At 38.1% G+C, this 21244-nt stretch overlaps 3 protein-coding genes across 4 annotated transcripts in view; all 3 read left to right on the top strand.

The window, feature by feature from the left end:
* The first annotated feature begins 328 nt into the window (after nucleotides 1-328).
* LOC139165821 (protocadherin gamma-B5-like) lies at nucleotides 329-3261 on the top strand. Its single transcript, XM_070749051.1, has one exon. It carries the CDS (start codon nucleotides 361-363, stop codon nucleotides 2752-2754), a length of 2394 nt encoding a protein of 797 aa, XP_070605152.1. The 5' UTR covers nucleotides 329-360; the 3' UTR covers nucleotides 2755-3261.
* A 2918-nt stretch (nucleotides 3262-6179) lies between these two features.
* The window catches only part of LOC139164579 (protocadherin gamma-A4-like), a 183859-nt gene continuing 168794 nt past the window's right edge, over nucleotides 6180-21244 (top strand). The window contains exon 1 of one of the 2 annotated variants that reach the window (XM_070746900.1): nucleotides 6180-8776. In XM_070746900.1, the coding sequence (XP_070603001.1) occupies nucleotides 6356-8776 (2421 nt within the window). In that variant the 5' untranslated portion in view covers nucleotides 6180-6355. Of the gene's footprint in view, nucleotides 8777-15978; nucleotides 16106-21244 lie in introns of those variants that run through there. The other variant, XM_070746906.1, reaches the window with a different exon arrangement.
* On the top strand, nucleotides 13548-16044 carry LOC139163441 (protocadherin gamma-B5-like). Its single transcript, XM_070744244.1, has 2 exons — nucleotides 13548-15966; nucleotides 16017-16044. The coding sequence occupies exons 1-2, from the start codon at nucleotides 13658-13660 to the stop codon at nucleotides 16042-16044; spliced, it is 2337 nt and encodes a 778-aa protein (XP_070600345.1). The 5' UTR covers nucleotides 13548-13657.

Here is a 21244-nt window from a genome sequence, read left to right as displayed (position 1 = left end):
GTTCTGCAAAAAGAGCTAGAAATCTAATGGGGCTTCCTGCCTTCTGACTATCCAGTTACCGAGTGCTGAGCAGTCAAAGAGCAATATTGAGGGACACTCACCGACCATGTCAGAGAAAAGAAAACCACTGCAGTATAGATAAAACTCAGGAGAATCCCAAGAACCTATTGATGCTTTCTTTCTAATGGGAATTTAAACTCCTCGGCTTACTGAATGAAAGCCCTTTTCACCGCAGGTGGGATGGACGGCAGGAGCAGAGCTAAGAGCAGATCTGTAAAAAGGCAAGTACATCTCCTCTTCTTATTGTCTTTCATCTGCCAGACTCTCTCGGAGCACCTCCGCTATTCAATTCCAGAGGAAATGGGAAAGGGTTCCATTGTGGGGAACCTGGCCAAGGATCTGAAACTGAGTATTGCAGAAGTGGGAAATCGCAACCTGCATATCCTTTCTTTAGGCAAAAAGCAATACTTCTCCATTAATGCTGAAAATGGGAATCTGTATGTAAATGACAGGATTGACAGAGAGGAAATCTGTGGGGAAACTGCACTCTGCCCCATCAGTTTTGAAGTGGTGAGTGCAAACCCCATGGACATATTTTACATAACAGTAGAGATCCAGGATATTAATGACAATGCACCACATTTCTTAAACGGGGATATCAAGCTAGAGATAATTGAATCAACTCTACCAGGAGCCACATTTCTTCTTGAACAAGCAGAAGATCCTGATATTGGAACAAATTCCCTCCAGGATTATCATCTAACAATTAACCAACATTTTATTCTTGATATTAGTAAACTTGACTTGGCAAACAAATATGTAGAATTAGTATTGGAAAAACAGTTAGATAGAGAAAGTGAAAGTGTCATTAGTTTGACACTTACAGCTCTTGATGGAGGAAACCCTGCAAAATCTGGAACAGCTAAAATATGGATTAAGATAGTTGATGCTAATGACAACCCACCTGTCTTCAGTCAAAAAGTATACAAAATCAGCCTCAAAGAGAATGCGTCAAAGGGATCTACTGTGATACAAGTCAAAGCTACAGACAAAGACGAAGGTTCCAATGGCCAGATCAATTATTGTTTTAGCAAAATTGCTGATAATGCTAATCAAAAATTTAATTTACATCCAGAAAATGGACTTATAACAATTCAAGAAGAGCTAGACTTTGAGGAAACCTGGAAGTATACCATAGCAATAGAAGCAAGGGATGGAGGTGGATTAGTAGCACACTGTAATGTTGAAATAAAAATATTAGATGCAAATGACAATGCCCCAGAAGTGATTCTCGCTTCCTCATCCAGAGAAATTCCTGAAAACTCTCCGTTAGGAACATTGGTAGCCCTCATCAATATAAAGGATAAAGATTCAGGGGATAATGGAGAGGTCAGTTGCCATTTACAGAATGCTTCCCCATTCAAAATAGTATCAGCAGCTAATAACTACTATAAGCTGCTTACGGATGGTCCCCTAGACAGAGAAAGCACCCCAGAGTACAATCTTACAATCACAGCCATAGACAAAGGGACGCCCCCTCTTTCTACCCAGAAGACCATCTCACTGGAGATTTCGGATATCAATGATAATGCCCCTACCTTTGAGAAATCCTCATACACTGTCTATGTGGCAGAGAACAATCCTGCTAGCATCTCCATCTTCAACATCAAAGCTTTGGACCCTGATCTTGGTCGCAATGCTAGGATCACCTACTCCATCCTCACTAGCAAAATACAGGCACTACCTCTCCCATCTTACCTCTCCATTAACTCAGAAAGTGGCACCCTCTATTCTCAAAGGTCTTTTGACTATGAGCAACTCAGGGAGTTTGAGGTACAGGTAAAGGCTGAAGATGGAGGCTCCCCACCCCTCAGCACCAATGCCACATTGAAGGTGTTCATCCAGGACCAAAATGACCAAAGCCCTCAAATTCTGTATCCTTCTCCAGGAGCAGAGGGCTCAGCCTCCTTTGAGATGGTGCCTCGCTTGGCAGAGATGGGGTACCTGGTTACAAAGGTGGTGGCTGTGGACGCCGACTCTGGACACAATGCTTGGCTCTCTTATCATCTACTGCAAGCCACTGAGCCGGGGCTCTTCACAATTGGTGCCCACACGGGTGAAATCAGGACACTGCGGACGTTTCTGGAAAGGGATGCTCTGAAGCAGAAGCTAGTGGTCTTGGTGAAGGATAATGGGCAGCCCCCGCTCTCTGCTACAGTCAGTCTCAATCTGATTTTTGCTGAAAACTTCCAAGAGGCACTGCCAGAAATAAATAACCAACCCATGGATTCAGAGCAACAGTCTGAGCTCCAGTTCTATCTAGTGCTGGCCTTAACTTTGATCTCCTTTCTGTTCCTTTTGACTGCAACTCTAGTCATTATGATGAGACTGCGACAGTCGGGGAATCTGAAATTCCTTCCATGCTTTGCTCCCATTCCCCATTCAAGCAATGCCATTATATTCCCACCAAATTATGAGGAAGGGACTATTCCTTATTCCTACCAGCTCTGCTTATCATCCGAGTCCAAAATACATGAAATTACTTTTCCAACACCCAAAGTTCCACCTACAGAATATATTTCATGCAACCAAAATTCTGATGTTCTTCTGCCTACTAATGGAGCCAATGTCCTAAATTCTGAGATGGAGAAAATTAATTTGGTGAGTTTTCTTTTGAAGATTAACAACTTCCCATGTCTTGTTAATGAAATTGAAAATGTTAAAAGATTCTATGAAATCTACCTTGTCCTTTGATTTCTGTGTAAAAACTTTATTGTATACAGATAGTCCTTCACAACTGAGCCCAGAAATTTCTTTTGCTAATCGAGAAAGTTTTTCATGAATCTTCCTGCATTTTCCGATCTTTCTTGCCACACAGCTGATATGTGAATCACTGCAGTTGTCACCTTAGTAACATTATTAAGTGAATCTGGCTTCCCCATTGACTTTGCTTATCAGAAGGTTGTAAAAGGTGATCACATGTCCCTGGGAGGTTACAGTTGTCTTATAAGTCAGTTGCCAAATATTTGAATTTTCATCATATGACCAAGGGGATGGTCAAATGGGTATATCTGTGAAAAATTGTCATATGTTACTTTTTTTCAGTGTCGTAAATTTGAACAGTCAGTAAATGAACTTTTGTAACGCAAGAACTACCTCGATTCCAGTTATCTATTTTGCTCAGTTTTTCATTTTAAGAAAGATTTAAATTTATATGCTACCCAATTCACTGGCAAGGAATTCTGGGTACTTTACACTGTCATAAGTGTGTTGTTTTATAAGTATGATTGAAACCAGATAAGAATTGATACTTTTTTGATTGATCTTTGTTGTGAAAGTAAAGGAAATGAGTAAACGTGAAATATTTGTAACTGTTTTGAAAGAAATTCAGTAGCATGGAATCCTGGAGAGATTTTCATGAGGTCCCACTCGTCATCTTCAGGCTGGTGCTTTTTGTTTTTTGCTTGGGTGAACAAAGCGTGGTCTGAGCTGCCATCCTTCTGCTGTCCAATCTATGAAAACATATAGATATAGATGTAGATATAATGACTTTTTAATGATTCTCCAATAGCAGCTCTTGTAATTGTGCCGTAATAGAGAACATTTGAAGCACACACAATGGTTCACCTTTTTTGATACACATGAACTGTCTCAATAATGAATGCCAATAATTTGTATGAGACATTTTTACAAGATGAAGCTAATAAGAAATCCCATTTTCTTTTCTATTGTGACTATAATTCATCTAAAATCATTTCTATTTTCTATGTATTTATTTTAATAAATCCAACTAATTAAGTTTTAATTATAATCTTTGTCGAGCACAGGAAAAACAAGTAGATATACTAATAATCCACGCATGCCATATTAAATGTACATGACTTACCTTTGAAAGAGATAATAAAAAGCTTTTAAAAAGACTCATTACTTTCGTTACTTCTCAACATATCTCATGCTGTTGATTAACTTGTCAAAGTAACTTACACTTAAAAGTAACTTAACTTAGAAGTCTAAGTTTAAAAAAAGCAATTCTAGTTAAAGCACACTACCTATTTTTTTCTTTTCATTTAATAATTATTTTTTTTAAAGGAGAATCATTATCACATTGTCACACCCTCAATAGCCCTGATGAGAATGGTGGAATCTACTCCTGACATGAGGGTTTTGCAAAAAAAAGCCCAAAACTTAATACTAACTGGAACATAACATTTACAACTAGATTACTTGCTCCTGTTGTGGGCTTCCGCTTTTTAAAAATGGAGGAGAATTTTAGGATACTGTATATAAAATTCAATGTTTTACCAGTGAAAAGGTTTTTTGTGTCAGATCCTACTTCTGCTGCTTGTTACAAAGTGAAGAGCTCAGTCAAACAATAAAGTCGTTTCATGGATTTCAAAGGGCAGAAATTTAGATTCCAAACAGAAGAATAGACAATAAAGTATGATTTATAATCTCATGTTTGTCAAAAGTAGCTGGAAAAATCAACTCATATTAGTTTATACGCTCTGGTGAAAATAAAATGAATCAGCATGGAATTATGCGCATATATGGCAGTGAAGGGCTGCTCGTCTCCGGCACTACCGGTGCAGCCCCTAAGGCCATCGTGGGCGCACGTGTGATTAGGCTTCTGTGCATGTGCAGCAAGGAAAATCTCGCACGAGGACGTGCGGACGAGCAAGATTTAGGGAATTTTTGCAGATATTTTTGCTTGTGCAGAAGCAAAAAATTGGCGGAAATGCCCAAAATCTCACTCGTGCAAGTGTCCTCAGGCAGGATTTAGTTTGCTGCGCATGCGCAGAAGCCAAATTTTGCATGGGTGCGCACGTGCACGCATCAGGGATGCACAGCTGCCCCCGCAACTTTCATTTTTCCAACTGGAGCTGCGCACCGGTCTGCCTAACCAGCAGCCCATTACTGATATACAGGTCTCAAAGAACACTTTCTGGTAACTTTTAAATTACTCAAAAATATTTGAAATAATATACACAATGAATACTAATACTTAATAATTCATTGTGTTTACCACTGAAAAAGTTTTTTTATAAATATAAATGTGTACCAATATTCACAATAATAATGGCATCAATAACATTAATGAAAGATCTATTTACAAAACAAGGTTTTTGCTACCATATTGATTATATACAGATTAAATGATAAAAGAGAAAATGAAAATAGAAGTCAGAAAAAAACATTACTAGAAGTATTAGAGAACTGAAAGGGTGTAAAAGATATTTTTAAACAATTACATTTTCATTATGAAAACTATGTCCTAATATCATATTGCTTGCCTTTGTAGTCAGGAATGTAATTATATGATTTAAATTGACTTTCCAGATCTGTCAGCAATTGTTATAGGCAGACCATACAGATTATTTGGAAAGTTACATTATTGCTAAAACATTTTTCTAATGCTTAAAATGAACCAGTATTTTTAAAGTGATTGGAATACATCTTCTTTCACTCATGCTCCTCATGCTCCTTCTTCCTCTTTTTAGTAAAACTATTGTCTACATAAAAGAAAAAAAATTGAAAATTGACATTTAGTAGTTTTTCTCTGACGCTACGATATAGTTCAGGATAAACTAAATTCTGAGATCAAACACATTGCACCTTTATTTTTAGATATACAGAACCTATAGACTGTGTTCATCATAGGGGCAGTAAATATCAAAACAACTGTAAAAATGTAAGAACTTTAAGATATATATTAAATACTGTATCATTGTTACACCATTTATTGAGTCTGGCTTGTGCGCCATGGGGTAAGTAAGAGTATTAAGATGCATAAAACTCTCAATCTTCAGTTATGCACTCATTTTCCTGAGGCCAGGTCTACTGAACTGAACGTTAAGGTAACAAGTATTACCATTGCACTACATACCATGACATTAAATGCTCAATTAATGAAAGTTCATTGAAAGAGTTGTGTTATAATTACATTGAAGAAAAGAGAGAGAGAGAGAGAACAAAAAACTACAAGGGCAACTCTTACAAAACTCGGTTGCATTTATGAAGACCCTAAAAACGGGTCATATCCAAGCACTTTTTCATATTCGCCGCTATTACTTTTTCTATTACTTGTGGAATAGAATCCCTTGCAAATTCACCTCTGGCCTCAGGGTGGCGTTGTTAGCCAACGGGGACGCCGAATCGAATGGAGAAGAGTTTACTATAGCTACGCTTCCCAAAGGAGGATTCCGGCATTTCGTTAAAGACAGGGAAAGCAGCAGCTCACAAATGCAAAACGTTCTTGAGAAACGGGAAGGTCCCAGACATTAAGAAGGAGCGAGATTGTTTCTTACTATTCTACATTCCGACGAGATTTTGAGGCGGTCACTTTATCGCAGAGGAGATGGAGCGGGGACAAGGTGGGAATGGCAGAGCAATCCGAAGGCAAGTACTATCGCTCTTACTCTTCTCGGTTTCCTACCGGGCCGTCTCCGAACAGATTCATTATTCCATCCCCGAGGAGATGTCAAAAGGTTCTATAGTGGGGAATCTCGCAAAGGATCTAGGACTGAGTCTCAAAGGGCTGGCAAGTCGCAAGATGCATGTTATCTCTCTGGACGAGGTTCAGTATTTCACAATCAGTGCAGGAAATGGAAACCTCTGTGTGAATGACAGGATAGATAGGGAAGAAATATGTGGCCAAATCCCACTATGTGTTCTTAATCTTAAAGTGGTTATTGAAAATCCACTAAATATTTACCATCTAAAAATAGAGATACAAGACATTAATGATAATTCTCCACAGTTTCTTACTAGCACAATCCAGTTGGAGATAATTGAAACTACACAAATAGGCACCAGATTCCTTCTTGGGAATGCCAAAGATCCAGACATTGGCACAAACGCTTTACAGAATTATCATCTTAGCACCAATCCTTACTTTACTTTGGATGTGAAAGAGAGTCAAGATGGAAATAAATTTGCAGATTTAGTACTGCAGAAACCACTTGATCGCGAGAGTGAGCCAACAGTTCAGCTAACACTTACTGCGCTGGATGGTGGGAAACCCAAAAAAACTGGAACAGCCCAAATATGGATCAATGTCACTGATGCCAATGATAATCCACCTATATTCAGCCAGGAAGTCTATACTGTCAATCTGAGGGAAAACCTACAAGTTGGGTCCCTGGTGCTGCAACTTGTAGCTTCGGATAATGATGAAGGCACAAATGCACAAATCAGATATTATTTCAGCAATATACCGCTGAGTGCAAATAAGAAGTTCAGTCTAGATTCAACCAGTGGAATGATTTCTATTGTGGAACCATTGGACTTTGAGGAAAGCTCAGAATATGTGATGACTGTAGCAGCAAAAGATGGAGGTGGATCAATGACCCATTGTAAAGTAGAAGTAAAAATCCTTGATGAGAATGATAATGTGCCAGAAATGATGTTCGCTTCCATTTTTAATCCAATTCTGGAAGATTCTCAGATTGGAACACTTATTGCTCTAATCAAAACAAATGACAAAGACATGGACAATAATGGCAAAGTCATTTGTTATTTAGAAAATGACTTGCCGTTTAAGATTCTTCCATCATCTGACAACTACTACACGCTCTTGACAGATAAACCTTTAGACAGAGAAAAAGCATCTGAGTATAATATTACAATCACAGCAACTGACAAGGGAACTCCTCCACTGAGCTCAAATAAAACCATCTTTCTGCAGATCTCTGATATCAATGACAATGCTCCTGCTTTTGAAAAAGCTTCCTATAGCATCTATGTGCCAGAGAACAATCCTTCTGGTGCCTCCATCTTCCAGATTCAAGCCTTTGATCCAGATGTGGAACAAAACTCACATGTCGCATATTCAATCCTGACCAGCAACATTGAAGAACTTCCCATCTCCTCCTATATCTCCATTCATTCTGAGACCGGCATCATCTACGCCCAGCGATCCTTTGACTATGAGCAGTTCAGGGAATTCCAGCTGCAGGTGAAGGCCCAAGATGGCGGGAGTCCCCCTCTCAGCAATAATGTCACAGTCAGGGTGTTTATCCTGGATAGGAATGACAACAGCCCCCAAATCCTTTCCCCTTCATCAGACTCCAAGGACTCTGCCCTCTTTGAGATGGTCCCTCGTTCAGCCGAGGCAGATTATCTGGTAACAAAGGTGGTGGCCGTGGATGCTGATTCTGGACACAACGCCTGGCTCTCCTACCAGCTGATTCAAGCCACTGAGCTGGCCCTCTTCACTGTTGGTTCCCATACGGGTGAGATCAGGATAGCAAGGACTTTTCTGGAGAGAGATGCAGTGAAACATAAACTGGTCCTTCTAGTGAAAGATAATGGGCAGCCGCCTCTCTCGGCCTCTGTCACTCTGAACCTGGTGTTTGCTGAGAACTTCCAGGAGGCCCTTCCAGAGATGAAAAACCAGATGAAGAGTTCAGAGGATCAGTCGGACCTGCAGTTCTATTTGGTGGTGGCCTTAGCTGTGATGTCATTTTTATTCCTCTTGTCAGTGATCCTGGCTGTTGCCATCAAACTCAGGCAGTCAGGAAATTCCAGTTTCTTACCATGTTTTGGTCCTATTTCCCATTCCACAGCTGGAGTCATATTTCCACCCAATTTTCAAGATGGGACTCTGCCTTATTCCTACCAACTTTGCCTCTCCTCAGAATCCAGAAAGAATGAATTTACCTTCCTGGCACCAAATATTCATGTTGCAGAGAATGTTCTTAGTGGCGAAAAAACTCAGGTGCCTATTTCGAGCAATGGAGAAAAAACATTGCAACTCGAGATGGAGAATAATGGGAAGGTAAATATTTAACTGCAAATTCTGTAACAGTACCCCTAAAAGACAGCAGACTCCTAGACATGTTTACTCCTAAGTACATTGCATTCGATTTTACTTTTCTAACATCTAAAATTTTATTTCTTCACAATATTTCACTGCTTTTTCAGAAAATGATCCCATTAAGTGTAAAATCAAGGTAAGCTGCTTTTTTAAAAAAAACAAAAACAAAACTTCTATATAATTTTAACATAGGACGGGGCGGCATACAAATCTAATATGTTGTTGTTGTTGTTATTATCATTATTATTATTATTATTATTATTATTATTATTATTATATCATATTCATTTTATTACAGAAGTTCTTGTGTCTAAGTGGTTAGTATTTGCATGAAGTTAAGAAGTTTAATCTGACCCTTATTGTATTTAAATAAATCGTAGGTTGTTAACTCAGTTTCACCCTATTATTCTGTGGCAACATTTGAATGCCTGCACAAAGTACTGATATTATTTTGATGGATACATACCAAAACTGGGGGGGGGGGGGGCATAATGCTTTTAGGACCATGTTGATACATACTACTTCAAGGTTTGATTACCAATTTCTGAGTCCAAGTGTTTAATTAATTTAGACAAATAAAAATGTCTTGCATTATACAGTTTTAAAATATTTGTTCAAACAAAGAGATAATCCATGCAATGCAATACTTTTGCATTTGTTACACTTTCTTTCATTACATAAAATAAATCCTTCTCACCTCTATGGTTGGTATGAGTCCTTGGAGTTTGAAAGTTTTGCACAGTATCTTAGATGTTTGTAACATTGGACTCTAAAATTGGACCTAGTGCTCTGATGTTGTTCCTGGGATCTGTTGGAGCCAGTCTCTCAGTTTATGAGTCACAGCCCAAAATGTTCCTAGCTTCATTAGGACCACTTTGGCCTTTAGTTTCCACATCCTCTCCAGTTTTTCTTACATTTCCTACTACTTCTTCAACTTCTCATATTCCTTCTTCATGATGTTGCTGTCACGTGGCACTGCTATCTTTACTGTATCACCACTGCTGTCTTCTGCTCCTTGTTTACTACCACAATGGTTGATGGACAAATAATCTGGACCTGAAAGTCCCACAAGATCTCAGCCCTCTTATTCTCCATGACTTTCTGTGGGATCTGCCAACTGAATTTGGGAGGATCTAAGTCTAATCCACATACTGTACAGATATTCCTCTAAACAATTCCAGGTTCAATGCATGTCATTCCTGCACAATATAGAGGTAATTTCAAGATCTCATCAAATTCTGCTTTCTACATGCATTTCATTATAACGGCCATCTCCTTACTCTGGTAGCTTGGATGTGAGCATTTAAAGAAGTATATTTTTATATGAAAATTATGGATGTATTTAAAAAACCACAATTAAATTTAAAAAGCCAGTTTGTAATGATAGTTGTGCTGGTATTCCATTTATTAAATGCTCTGTAGTCATGAGCTTTATGATTATAGAATGTTTATGGGCTTTATGATGATCTCAAGCTTCAGGATTATAGAATCAAAAAAACTCAGAATAGGTCAAGACCCAAGTCCAATCCATCGAGTCATAGGTTCAGAAAAATTTGGCTACATGATCTCTGTTGAATACAAAGTCTAAATTAAAATTTTCTAGGGAGATTGCTATCTAAATTTGCCTCTTAATACATCCAAGAAAGAAGAGTTGATTACATTTGTAGGCAGATAGATCCACTGTCAAATCATTGCTAATGTCAGAAAATGCTTTGTAACATTCAGAACCTGCCTTCTTAAAACTTAAATCAGTTATTGTACTGTAGGTCCTATATTTTTCTACATTTTCTTTGTTTTATCATTGGGGTACTTAAAAAGTGCTAAAGTATTATTTCTGTTCTTATATTAACAATCTGAAAATTATTTTAATTGACAAGACTCACAAAATAGAACACGAGGAATTATTTTCCCCATCCTAAACATGCTTAATCTCTTGATTTTTATTTGCTTGATCATCCTTTTACTTCCTTAAATCCTGGGCCTAGAAAGTTTAGAACTAAGACGCCTTAAACAAGACCTAAGTATTGCCCGCAAGATCATATGCTGCAATGTCCTGCCTGTCGGCGACTACTTCAGCTTCAACCACAACAACACAAGAGCACACAACAGATTTAAACTTAATATTAACCGCTCCAAACTTGACTGTAAAAAATATGACTTCAGTAACCGAGTTGTCGAAGCGTGGAACTCATTACCGGACTCCATAGTGTCATCCCCAAACTCCCAACACTTTACCCTTAGATTATCTACGGTTGACCTATCCAGATTCCTAAGAGGTCAGTAAGGGGCAAGTACAAGTGCACTAGAGTGCCTTCCGTCCCCTGTCCTATTGCTCTCCTATATCTCCTATACCTTTCTTCTATTCCTATATCTCTTCTTCTATTCTTTCATTGATATGTTCTATTACTATACCTTCTTTTCTATTATTTCTTAGATATATTTTACTATGAGTATCTCCTCTATAACCTTCATCATGTATTTTACTATGTGTATATAGATATATACCCACTAAAACCCTCATTGTGTATTGGGCAAAATAAATAAAAAAATAAAAAAATAAAAAAAATATTTTCAGTTTATCTAAATATTTTGAATGTGAGTACTCAAGAATGATGCTATGATGATGGGGTCTGAGTTATGGAAAATAAATTTAAATTTCCCATTATTTATAATTCCATTTTTCTTCCTGCAGCTAAATTGCATTCACCATTTTTGCAACTGCCTCACATTACTGATTCATGCAATTTGGAATTAAATGCTGAGGAGAACAGTTAAGAGAACTAGATATATCTAGCCAAAGGGGAAAAAGACTTAGGGCGTGACATGATAGCTGTCTTCTGGTATTTGAGTGGTTGTCAGAGAGAAGAGCAGATCAATTTAGTCGCTATAGCACTTGAGGGCAGGACAAGAAGTAATGGGTAGAAGCTTGTTAAATAGAAATCCAACTGGGACCGGACAAGAAGTTTCCCAACAAGTGAGAACAATTAATCAATAGAATAATTTGCCTTGAAAAGTTGGAGCTTTTCAAGAAAGGATTGAGCTACTATTTATTCAGGATGGCATAAGGCAGTGATGGTGAATCATTGAGTGCCCAAACCAGAACAGACACGCATGTGCGTGCGCCAGAGCACCAGAAACCTGAAGACCAGCTGGCCAGTGTGCATGCGTGTGCTGGACAGTTGGTCCTTGGAGTTCTGTGTGCCGGGTAGCTAGCCTTTGTGCACATTGGTGCACCAGAAATCCGAAGAGGAGCTGGCCAGCACATGCATGCCTGCTTTTGGGGCAGTTTGGGGGGACGTTTTTTGGACCGTTAACTGTCACGGGTATAAGGTCTCCTGCCTTGGAGATACTATGTTACATTATCTTATGAGATAGATGTAGAATGAAAATTCAGATATTTATACACACATTCCTTGCTCATCTTGTACTACAGTATAATTAAATAAATCTAGGAACTTAATATAGTACTCTACTCACGAGAATGTTACATTAATAACTGACAAAACTGGAATAGGATATGCAAAATTTCTTCTAATTCATATGGCATTTACGCCCACCATAAACACCCTTTCTAAAGTTGTGACAAAAATAATTTTTAGCATGACCTATGAAGAATTAAATATTAGAATCTCATTTCTTCAATCCCAGGTATACTAGCATTTCTGAGCCAAGCTCCATATCTAGTCTTTGGAAGGTGGTTTACAAGGCAGTTTTCAATTAGGAAGCAGAGTCAGGACAAAATTAAATTAAATATAAAGTTGTTTCTAAGAAAAAATAAATAATGGTAATTTGATACAGTTAGCATAATTATTCTCCATGTAGTATTTTTCTCTCCTATTCTTAATTATTAAGTCTCTGTTGCCTATGACCCATTTTAAAGTATATTGCAATTTCTTATAAATTTTTCAGCAGTTATCTTTAATTGTAATTATTGTTACTATTGTATTAATAATAATAATTATATTTTTATGCCTCTAGCTTAAGAGTAAAAAATGGCATTAAGAGTAAAATGCCATTCAAGAGGATAGTTTTCAGTTTTAGAACAATCTTCTTCCTGAAAAGGGCTCATCATCTGGCACTATCAACACACAATATTGACACTTTATTTAATCTGCAACTATCTTTTAGAGAATGACTTTCAACTGCTTATCCATCTGACCTGTGATTGATTGATTGATTGATTTGGTTTAAATGCCACCCATTTTATTAACTAAGCGACTCTTAGATCACAGTCTTACTTCACAATGTGGGCTTGGACTGTATTTCAACCCCATTTCTAACGCCTTACACCCTTTTTGGAACATTCAGAAACTTGAAAACACTTTAATTTTCTGTCACATGTAACCTACTAATAAAGAGATTTCCCAGTTATGAATTGACAAAAAGTTACCAATGTTACTAAAAAGAATTGTGCAAATTTTTCCTTTCTGAAATTTTCTATCAGATAGATAAATTATTGCTTCAAATACTGAAAAGGGCACAAGAAACATATATTATTTAGCAATCTATACAAGCAGTTCTTTCTAACCATACAAAAACATCACCAAAATAAAAACAAAGGGAGGTTATTTCAAGATGCCTCTTGCAGTTCTGCATCTGAGACTCAGAGCGCCGCTGTTGGCCAACGTAGTTCTGCAAAAAGAGCTGGAAATCTAATGGGGCTTCCTGCCTTCTGACTATCCAGTCACCGAGTGCTGAGCAGTCAAAGAGCAATATTGAGGGACACTCACCGACCATGTCAGAGAAAAGAAAACCACTGCAGTGTAGATAAAACTCAGGAGAATCCCAAGAACCTATTGATGCTTTCTTTCTAATGGGAATTTAAACTCCTCGGCTTACTGAATGAAAGCCCTTTTCACCGCAGGTGGGATGGACGGCAGGAGCAGAGCTAAGAGCAGATCTGTAAAAAGGCAAGTACATCTCCTCTTCTTATTGTCTTTCATCTGCCAGACTCTCTCGGAGCACCTCCGCTATTCAATTCCAGAGGAAATGGGAAAGGGTTCCATTGTGGGGAATCTGGCCAAGGATCTGAAACTGAGTATTGCAGAAGTGGGAAATCGCAACCTGCATATCCTTTCTTTAGGCAAAAAGCAATACTTCTCCATTAATGCTGAAAATGGGAATCTGTATGTAAATGACAGGATTGACAGAGAGGAAATCTGTGGGGAAACTTCACTCTGCACCATCAGTTTTGAAGCGGTGAGTGCAAACCCCATGGACATATTTTACATAACAGTAGAGATCCAGGATATTAATGACAATGCACCACATTTCTTAAACGGGGATATCAAGCTAGAGATAAGTGAATCCACTTTACCAGGGGCCACATTTCCACTTGAAAAAGCAGAAGATCCCGATATTGGAACAAATTCTCTCCAGGGTTATCATCTAAGTTTTAATGATAATTTTATACTTGAATTTAGACAGGTGGAAAATAGAAAACAATATCCAAAATTAGTGCTAAAGAAACAGTTAGATCGTGAAAGTGAAAGCTGTATTAATTTAACACTTACTTCGGTTGATGGTAGTAATCCAACAAAACCTGGAACAGCCACAATATGGATCAGGGTCATTGATGCCAATGATAATGCACCCATCTTCAGTCAAGAACTTTATATGGTCAACCTCAAAGAGAATGTGTCAAAAGGATCTACTGTAATACAGGTCAAAGCCACAGACAAAGACGAAGGTACCAATGGCCAAATCAACTATTTCTATAGAAATATTGCTGATGATGCTCATCGGAAATTTGACTTGGATTCCAAACAGGGATTTATATCAATTCATGAAGAGCTAGATTTTGAGGAAACAGAGAAGTATACTATAGCAGTAGAAGCAAGGGATGGAGGTGGGTTAGTAACACATTGTAATGTTGAAATAAATGTATTAGATGTAAATGACAATGCCCCAGTATTGATTCTTGCCTCCTTATCCAGGGAAATACCCGAAAACTCTCCATTAGAAACATTGGTAGCCTTCATCAATATAAATGATAGAGATTCAGGAAACAATGGGAAGATTAATTGCCATTTACAGAATGCTTCCCCATTCAAAATAGTATCAGCAGCTAATAACTACTATAAGCTGCTTACGGATGGTCCCCTAGACAGAGAAAGCACTCCAGCGTACAATCTTACAATCACAGCCACAGACAAAGGGATGCCTCCTCTTTCTACCCAGAAAACCATCTCACTGGAGATTTCGGATATCAATGATAATGCCCCTACCTTTGAGAAATCTTCATACACTGTCTATGTGGCAGAGAACAATCCTGCTAGCATCTCCATCTTCAACATCAAAGCTTTGGACCCTGATCTTGATCGCAATGCTAGGATCACCTACTCCATCCTCACTAGCAAAATACAGGCACTACCTCTCCCATCTTACCTCTCCATTAACTCAGAAAGTGGCACCCTCTATTCTCAAAGGTCTTTTGACTATGAGCAACTCAGGGAGTTTGAGGTACAGGTGAAGGCTGAAGATGGAGGCTCCCCACCTCTCAGCACCAATGCCACATTGAAGGTGTTCATCCAGGACCAAAATGACCAAAGCCCTCAAATTCTGTATCCTTCTCCAGGAGCAGAGGGCTCAGCCTCCTTTGAGATGGTGCCTCGCTCGGCAGAGATGGGGTACCTGGTTACAAAGGTGGTGGCTGTGGACGCCGACTCTGGACACAATGCCTGGCTCTCTTATCATCTACTGCAAGCCACTGAGCCGGGGCTCTTCACAATTGGTGCCCACACAGGTGAAATCAGGACACTGCGGACGTTTCTGGAAAGGGATGCTCTGAAGCAGAAGCTAGTGGTCTTGGTGAAGGATAATGGGCAGCCCCCACTCTCTGCTACAGTCAGTCTCAATCTGATTTTTGCTGAAAACTTCCAAGAGGCACTGCCAGAAATAAATAACCAACCCATGGATTCAGAGCAACAGTCTGAGCTCCAGTTCTATCTAGTGCTGGCCTTAACTTTGATCTCCTTTCTGTTCCTTTTGACTGCAACTCTAGTCATTATGATGAGACTGCGACAGTCTGGGAATCTGAAATTCCTTCCATGCTTTGCTCCCATTCCCCATTCAAGCAATGCCATTATATTCCCACCAAATTATGAGGAAGGGACTATTCCTTATTCCTATCAGCTCTGCTTATCATCCGAGTCCAAAATACATGAAATTACTTTTCCAACACCCAAAGTTCCACCTGCAGAATATATTTCATGCAACCAAAAATATGATGTGCTTTTGGCAAGCAGTGGAGGCAATATCCCAAATTCTGAGATGGATAAAACTAATTTGGTGAGTTGTTTTTATTAGTACTGACTTTGTAATCTAACCTTAAAAGATTCTCAATAAATGTTTGTTTCTATGATTTTGCATATACTTTCTACTTTACCTGTTGTTTGCTCACTGGTTTATTACTCAATAACCTCTACAGTTGTAATAGTTCCTAACATACCCTTCATAAATCAGTGTTATTTCAGAATTTGGAGTAAGCATAGTCTCCTTCAAACTGAAAATATATTATTTGCTAGTTTGATTATTTGCAGTTTTTCATAAAAGTTTCAAATTTAGAGAAAAGAAAGCTCAAATAACACGTGAGTGGTTTGAATGAAATAGCAAATTATATGAGAAAAAATAATAATCAAATATGAAAAACAAGTTATCAATATGTTATGCTTTTTCAGTAGTTATTGCTGCAATAGTTGCAGAAATAATTTGCAGAAAGCATTTCAGCACTCAGAACAGTACACATAAATTATTTAGTAGATATAGTGTGGACCAAGAGCATATGCTGATATTTAGTTGTGAATATTTTTACTAAAAAGAAGTATATAAGTTAGTTCTATCTTTTATCAATGCCCAGACTAAGTTATTACTTGTCTCAAACATGGGTGGGTTGCTAGGGGTGTTTGGAAGAATCTCTAGCTAAGATTCTGTGCAATTCAGAGAACTTCCAAACCCCACTCCTGGCTGGCCCCACCTCTCCCATTTTGCCCCTCCCCTCCCAGGAATCCCCACACGGCCTGTTTTGGATGCAGGTAAGTGCAGGGCACACTCAGTGGCTCAGTGAGGGCAAAAATGGGCCAACTTGAAATTTGAGTAGGCCAGAAATAGGCCTATTTTGACCTTCAGAGGGCCTCTGATGTCTAAAGAAGCCATTTTTGCTCTACCAGAGGCTTAAGGAAAACCTCTGGAGCCAAGAGAGTAAAAACACCCCCCACACACTGTGGTGTAAGAGGCCAACTAGGCCACACCCAGCATGGCCACACCCAGCCAGCAACGAGGCAGAGAATCCCTTGCTAAAACCTTTGAAGACCATCCCTGGCCTCAAATCACTTCTGCAGTGCACAAATTAATGCACCACATTACATCTAATACGAACTAACTATTTTGACAAATCTGGAAGGAGCACTATTATATATTAAACTATGAAAAAGCAAGTTAGAACTGTTCCTTAAAGTCTATTCTCCAATTTCAAATGGAATATAAAGACAAAAGTTTTTAAAAACTGAGTTCTCTTCTTATTTTCTAATTTATAATATCTTTCCTTTATTATTATACAGTGGTACCTCTACTTATGAACTTAATTCATTCCGTGACCAGGTTCTTAAGTAGAAAAGTTTGTAAGAAGAAGCAATTTTTCCCACAGGAATCAATGTAAAAGCAAATAATGTGTGTGATTGGGGAAACCACAGGGAGGGTAAAGGCCCTGTTTCCTCCCAGGACATTCCTAGAGAGGCCCCATGGAGGCTTCTCCCTGCTATTTCCGGTTACAGTTTCGGAGGCTCGGGTTTGTAAATGGAAAATGGTTCTTGAGAAGAGGCAAAAAGATCTTGAACTCCCGGTTCTTATCTAGAAAAGTTCATAAATAGAGGCATTTGTACGTACAGGCACCACTGTGTACTTTATTCATTAAACATGAAACTCAGTCAAATGAACATTCAAAATGCATCACAAATACTATTAACTTGTGCTAATTCTCCTATCCAACAATGAAGAGAAGAAGTGACCATTATGGCTGCCATGAAGCTGGGACAACTGAAGAAGAAATGTGCTGGAGCAATGTGTGAACAGGGACTGGAGCTGTATGAGATGATTTTCAACTTCTCTACTAGAGACTAAACCCCCCAAAAAAGAAACTTTTAACTCAAAATGTTAAAAAGGCAGCGAACAAATTCTTAGAGAAAGATTACTGATCTGAAAGAAAGTGAAACCCAAGAGAGGATATAATTCTTTAAATACAGAAAAATTGGATTTGAATATTGACAATATCTGGAAACATTGAGCTGATTATTGGAAGAAAGTGAAAGAAATTATTTGAAAAATTGGAAGGCTTTTGGCTGACAGACTGGGTGTAACGTTGAAATTTTAGATGATAGAGCCATCTACTGATGAAAGAAAGAAAAGACATGATATTTTTAAAGGATGAGAAAGTCCTTGGAATAATCTGCTCAACAGATATTATATTCCATTTAGTCAAGACTTATGCTCGCAGCCTCCCTGTTTATATCAATACAACCTTAAATGAAACAATCAAGGATGTGTGACTGATTGATTGATTGATTTATTGATTTGATATGCCACCCCTCTCCATGGACTCGGGGCAGCTATTCAGTACTCGTCTATTAATTGCTCATGTTTCAAGTCATAGCTTGCTTCTATTGAGTCACTGTAATAGCTTGATTATTTGTATTCACATGGTGATGGCCAAGTAGAAATTATGAAATACAAACTTCCTCATTGCACATACTATAGAGATATCCATAGCTCATTCATTGACCCTGTTACTCCTAAGAATACCAGGCCATACAAATCTGTTCTAAATCAAGTTATTCGTTTTAAATAATGGATTATTACTACTAGTGTAAACAAATTTTTTGTAGCAACACATAAAATATAAATAGAATTCATCAGCGTTAATTAGGCTAGAAATATTCCATATTTATAATTTAATCTCAATACCTAATATTATTATTGTAATATTATTATTGTAAACTATGTTTACTAACGCATATTTTAACTGGATTAGTTATCATCCAAGTATCTTAAGAGTTCAATTTACTTTAGTTATTTTAAGCCAATTCAACAAGTTAGAAAATTTTAAAGCAGCTAGTAGGTTTTAGAGTTATAGACTTCCTAATTGATACTTTTAAATGTATAGATTTTAAACTGTTATTTTATATAAATTTCAGACCTACTTGTAATTTTTAATTTATCTTACAGATTAAGTTCCTGGTAAACATATTTAAAGCTATTAAAATCTAGTATTATAGTTACAAAATTTCTGGATTACTTTTGTATTGTCTATTATGCTAGACATAATAGCAATAGCATTTAGACTTAGGCTGTTTCATAGTGCCTTTATAGCCCTCTCTAAGTGGTTTACAGAATCAGCATATTGCCCTCAACAATCTGGGTCCTCATTTTACCCATCTCAGAAGGATGGAAGGCTGAATCAACCTTGAGCCGGTGATGAGATTTGTACTGCTGAACTATAATTGGCTGAAGTAGCCTGCAGTGCACCACCCTGACTCTAATACTAGACAAATAAAATACAAAACTGACCAATTGGTTCATTTTCCTCCAAGATAATGGGAAACCAGACATTTCCATAGGCTTTGACTTTTCTCTTGGATAGGATAAAAATAAGGGAAGCATTACTTTAACATCCTTCAATATTCTACTCTTATTTTAACACTGGTATAGCTATGTACACATTTGATTTGCTTGTGGGCTGGGACACAAATGGAACCAGCTGTTGCTAGAGCATATTTGTACAATGGTTAGGCAAGCTTAAGAATTGAGCAAGCTTAAGAATTGAGCCTTTATAGTATGTCAAACATGCTTGAAAACTGATGAATGCAACTATTCATCATAGAATACAGCTCACCTGTCTGGAACCCACAGTGCATATCAGACCATCCCTCTCCTAGGAAGATGAAATATTCTAGGAAATATTTAAAAGGCAGAATATTATATTTTCTCGAAAGGCAAACTCAGAGCCTCAGCTCCCTGCTCTTCCCCCAGCAGATATTTTGGTGCCAACCTATCTACAAGACAAAGGCTGGAGTTGCTTATCTACAACACAAAAGACATGGCCCTCAGGACATGATAGGATTAGCCCTCTACCCATTTAGCAACAGAACTCACCACATGGCACCTGGGGAAATTAGGTCACCCAGCAAGATTCAACCATTGCACAGGGTTCTGCGGGCTGTTTCCGCCTACATTTCTCTTCAGGAAAACATTGGCCAATTGCTTTCTTTCCTGGGGGTAGGTTTTATATAGAAGTGATTTCCCACCCCTAGTAAATTCACCACTATATCATTTTATCTTTTCTCAGTTACTTATAATCAGTTATAGTACATTCAACAGTTTTGTTTTTCTGTTACTTATACTGAGTTATGACAATGAATGTATTTTAAAAAGCTAAGTTTCAATCCAAGAAAGTTCTGCATGTGAGACAAAAGTAATAAACAATAAATTTGGTGTAATAAAATTATGTTATTTTGGGGGGAGATGCAGGAATCTGCTTCTGTGAAATTACCTGAATGCAGGGATGGTCTTGAAAAAATGAAGCACAACAGGCAATACCTAAGGCAACAGAACCAGAAAACACTAGTTTGAAAGTAGAATAAAGTGGCCAGGAGGTTGTATTTATAGTGGTCTAGATACTATCTCTCTGTTGGCACATCTTAGGACTGCAATGGCTTCTTTTGGCAGTTGCAGTACTCTACTGGTTCATACACAGGTAATGGTCCATTAGGACAGTGTTTCCCAACCTTGGCAACTTGAAGAGATCTGGACTTCAACTCCCAGAATTCTGGCTGGGGAATTCTGGGAGTTGGGAAACACTGCACTAGGACACCAAGATCACCCTCTATATGTTATTGACTTGGCTTCACAAGTCTGTGACCAGTATTCCCCTGCAATTTGTCCTCACCAATGACTGTTGAAAAAAAATTCTAATTTCCCCCAAATAGATAAGTGAAGTTGAAGAGCAAGATTTCAAAGGTACCTGATATAAAAACATATGCAAATATGTTCATGATTCCCCTCATTCAGGGCCCTGTATAAGGAATTGAATATGTGAGGATGAGTGTATCTTTGACCTGCAGTTTTCTTGACAATATTTTTTTTTGGAAGTGTCTTGCAATTGCCTATTTCCTAAGGATAAAAGAGAATGACTTGCCCAATATTACTCAATTGGCTTCATGCCCGAGGTGGAACTAGAACTCATGGTCTCATGTTTTCTAGCCTGGCACCTTAACCACTACACCAAACTGGATGCCACATTCATAAAGCTCTCTGGAATATAACTTAGATAACCATGTTTTCCCCAAGACTTTAAAAACAATGCAAGAAATTACCTTTAAAACTATTGATTGCGGTAAAAGGAAAGAAGCACTGACTCCAAAATTATAATCACAATGT

The sequence above is a fragment of the Erythrolamprus reginae genome, chromosome 3 (genome assembly GCF_031021105.1).
Source record: "Erythrolamprus reginae isolate rEryReg1 chromosome 3, rEryReg1.hap1, whole genome shotgun sequence".
In the NCBI taxonomy this organism is placed as follows: domain Eukaryota; kingdom Metazoa; phylum Chordata; class Lepidosauria; order Squamata; family Dipsadidae; genus Erythrolamprus; species Erythrolamprus reginae.
The sequence above is the reverse complement of the archived record's forward strand: the minus strand, read 5'-3'. Positions and strand labels throughout refer to the sequence as shown.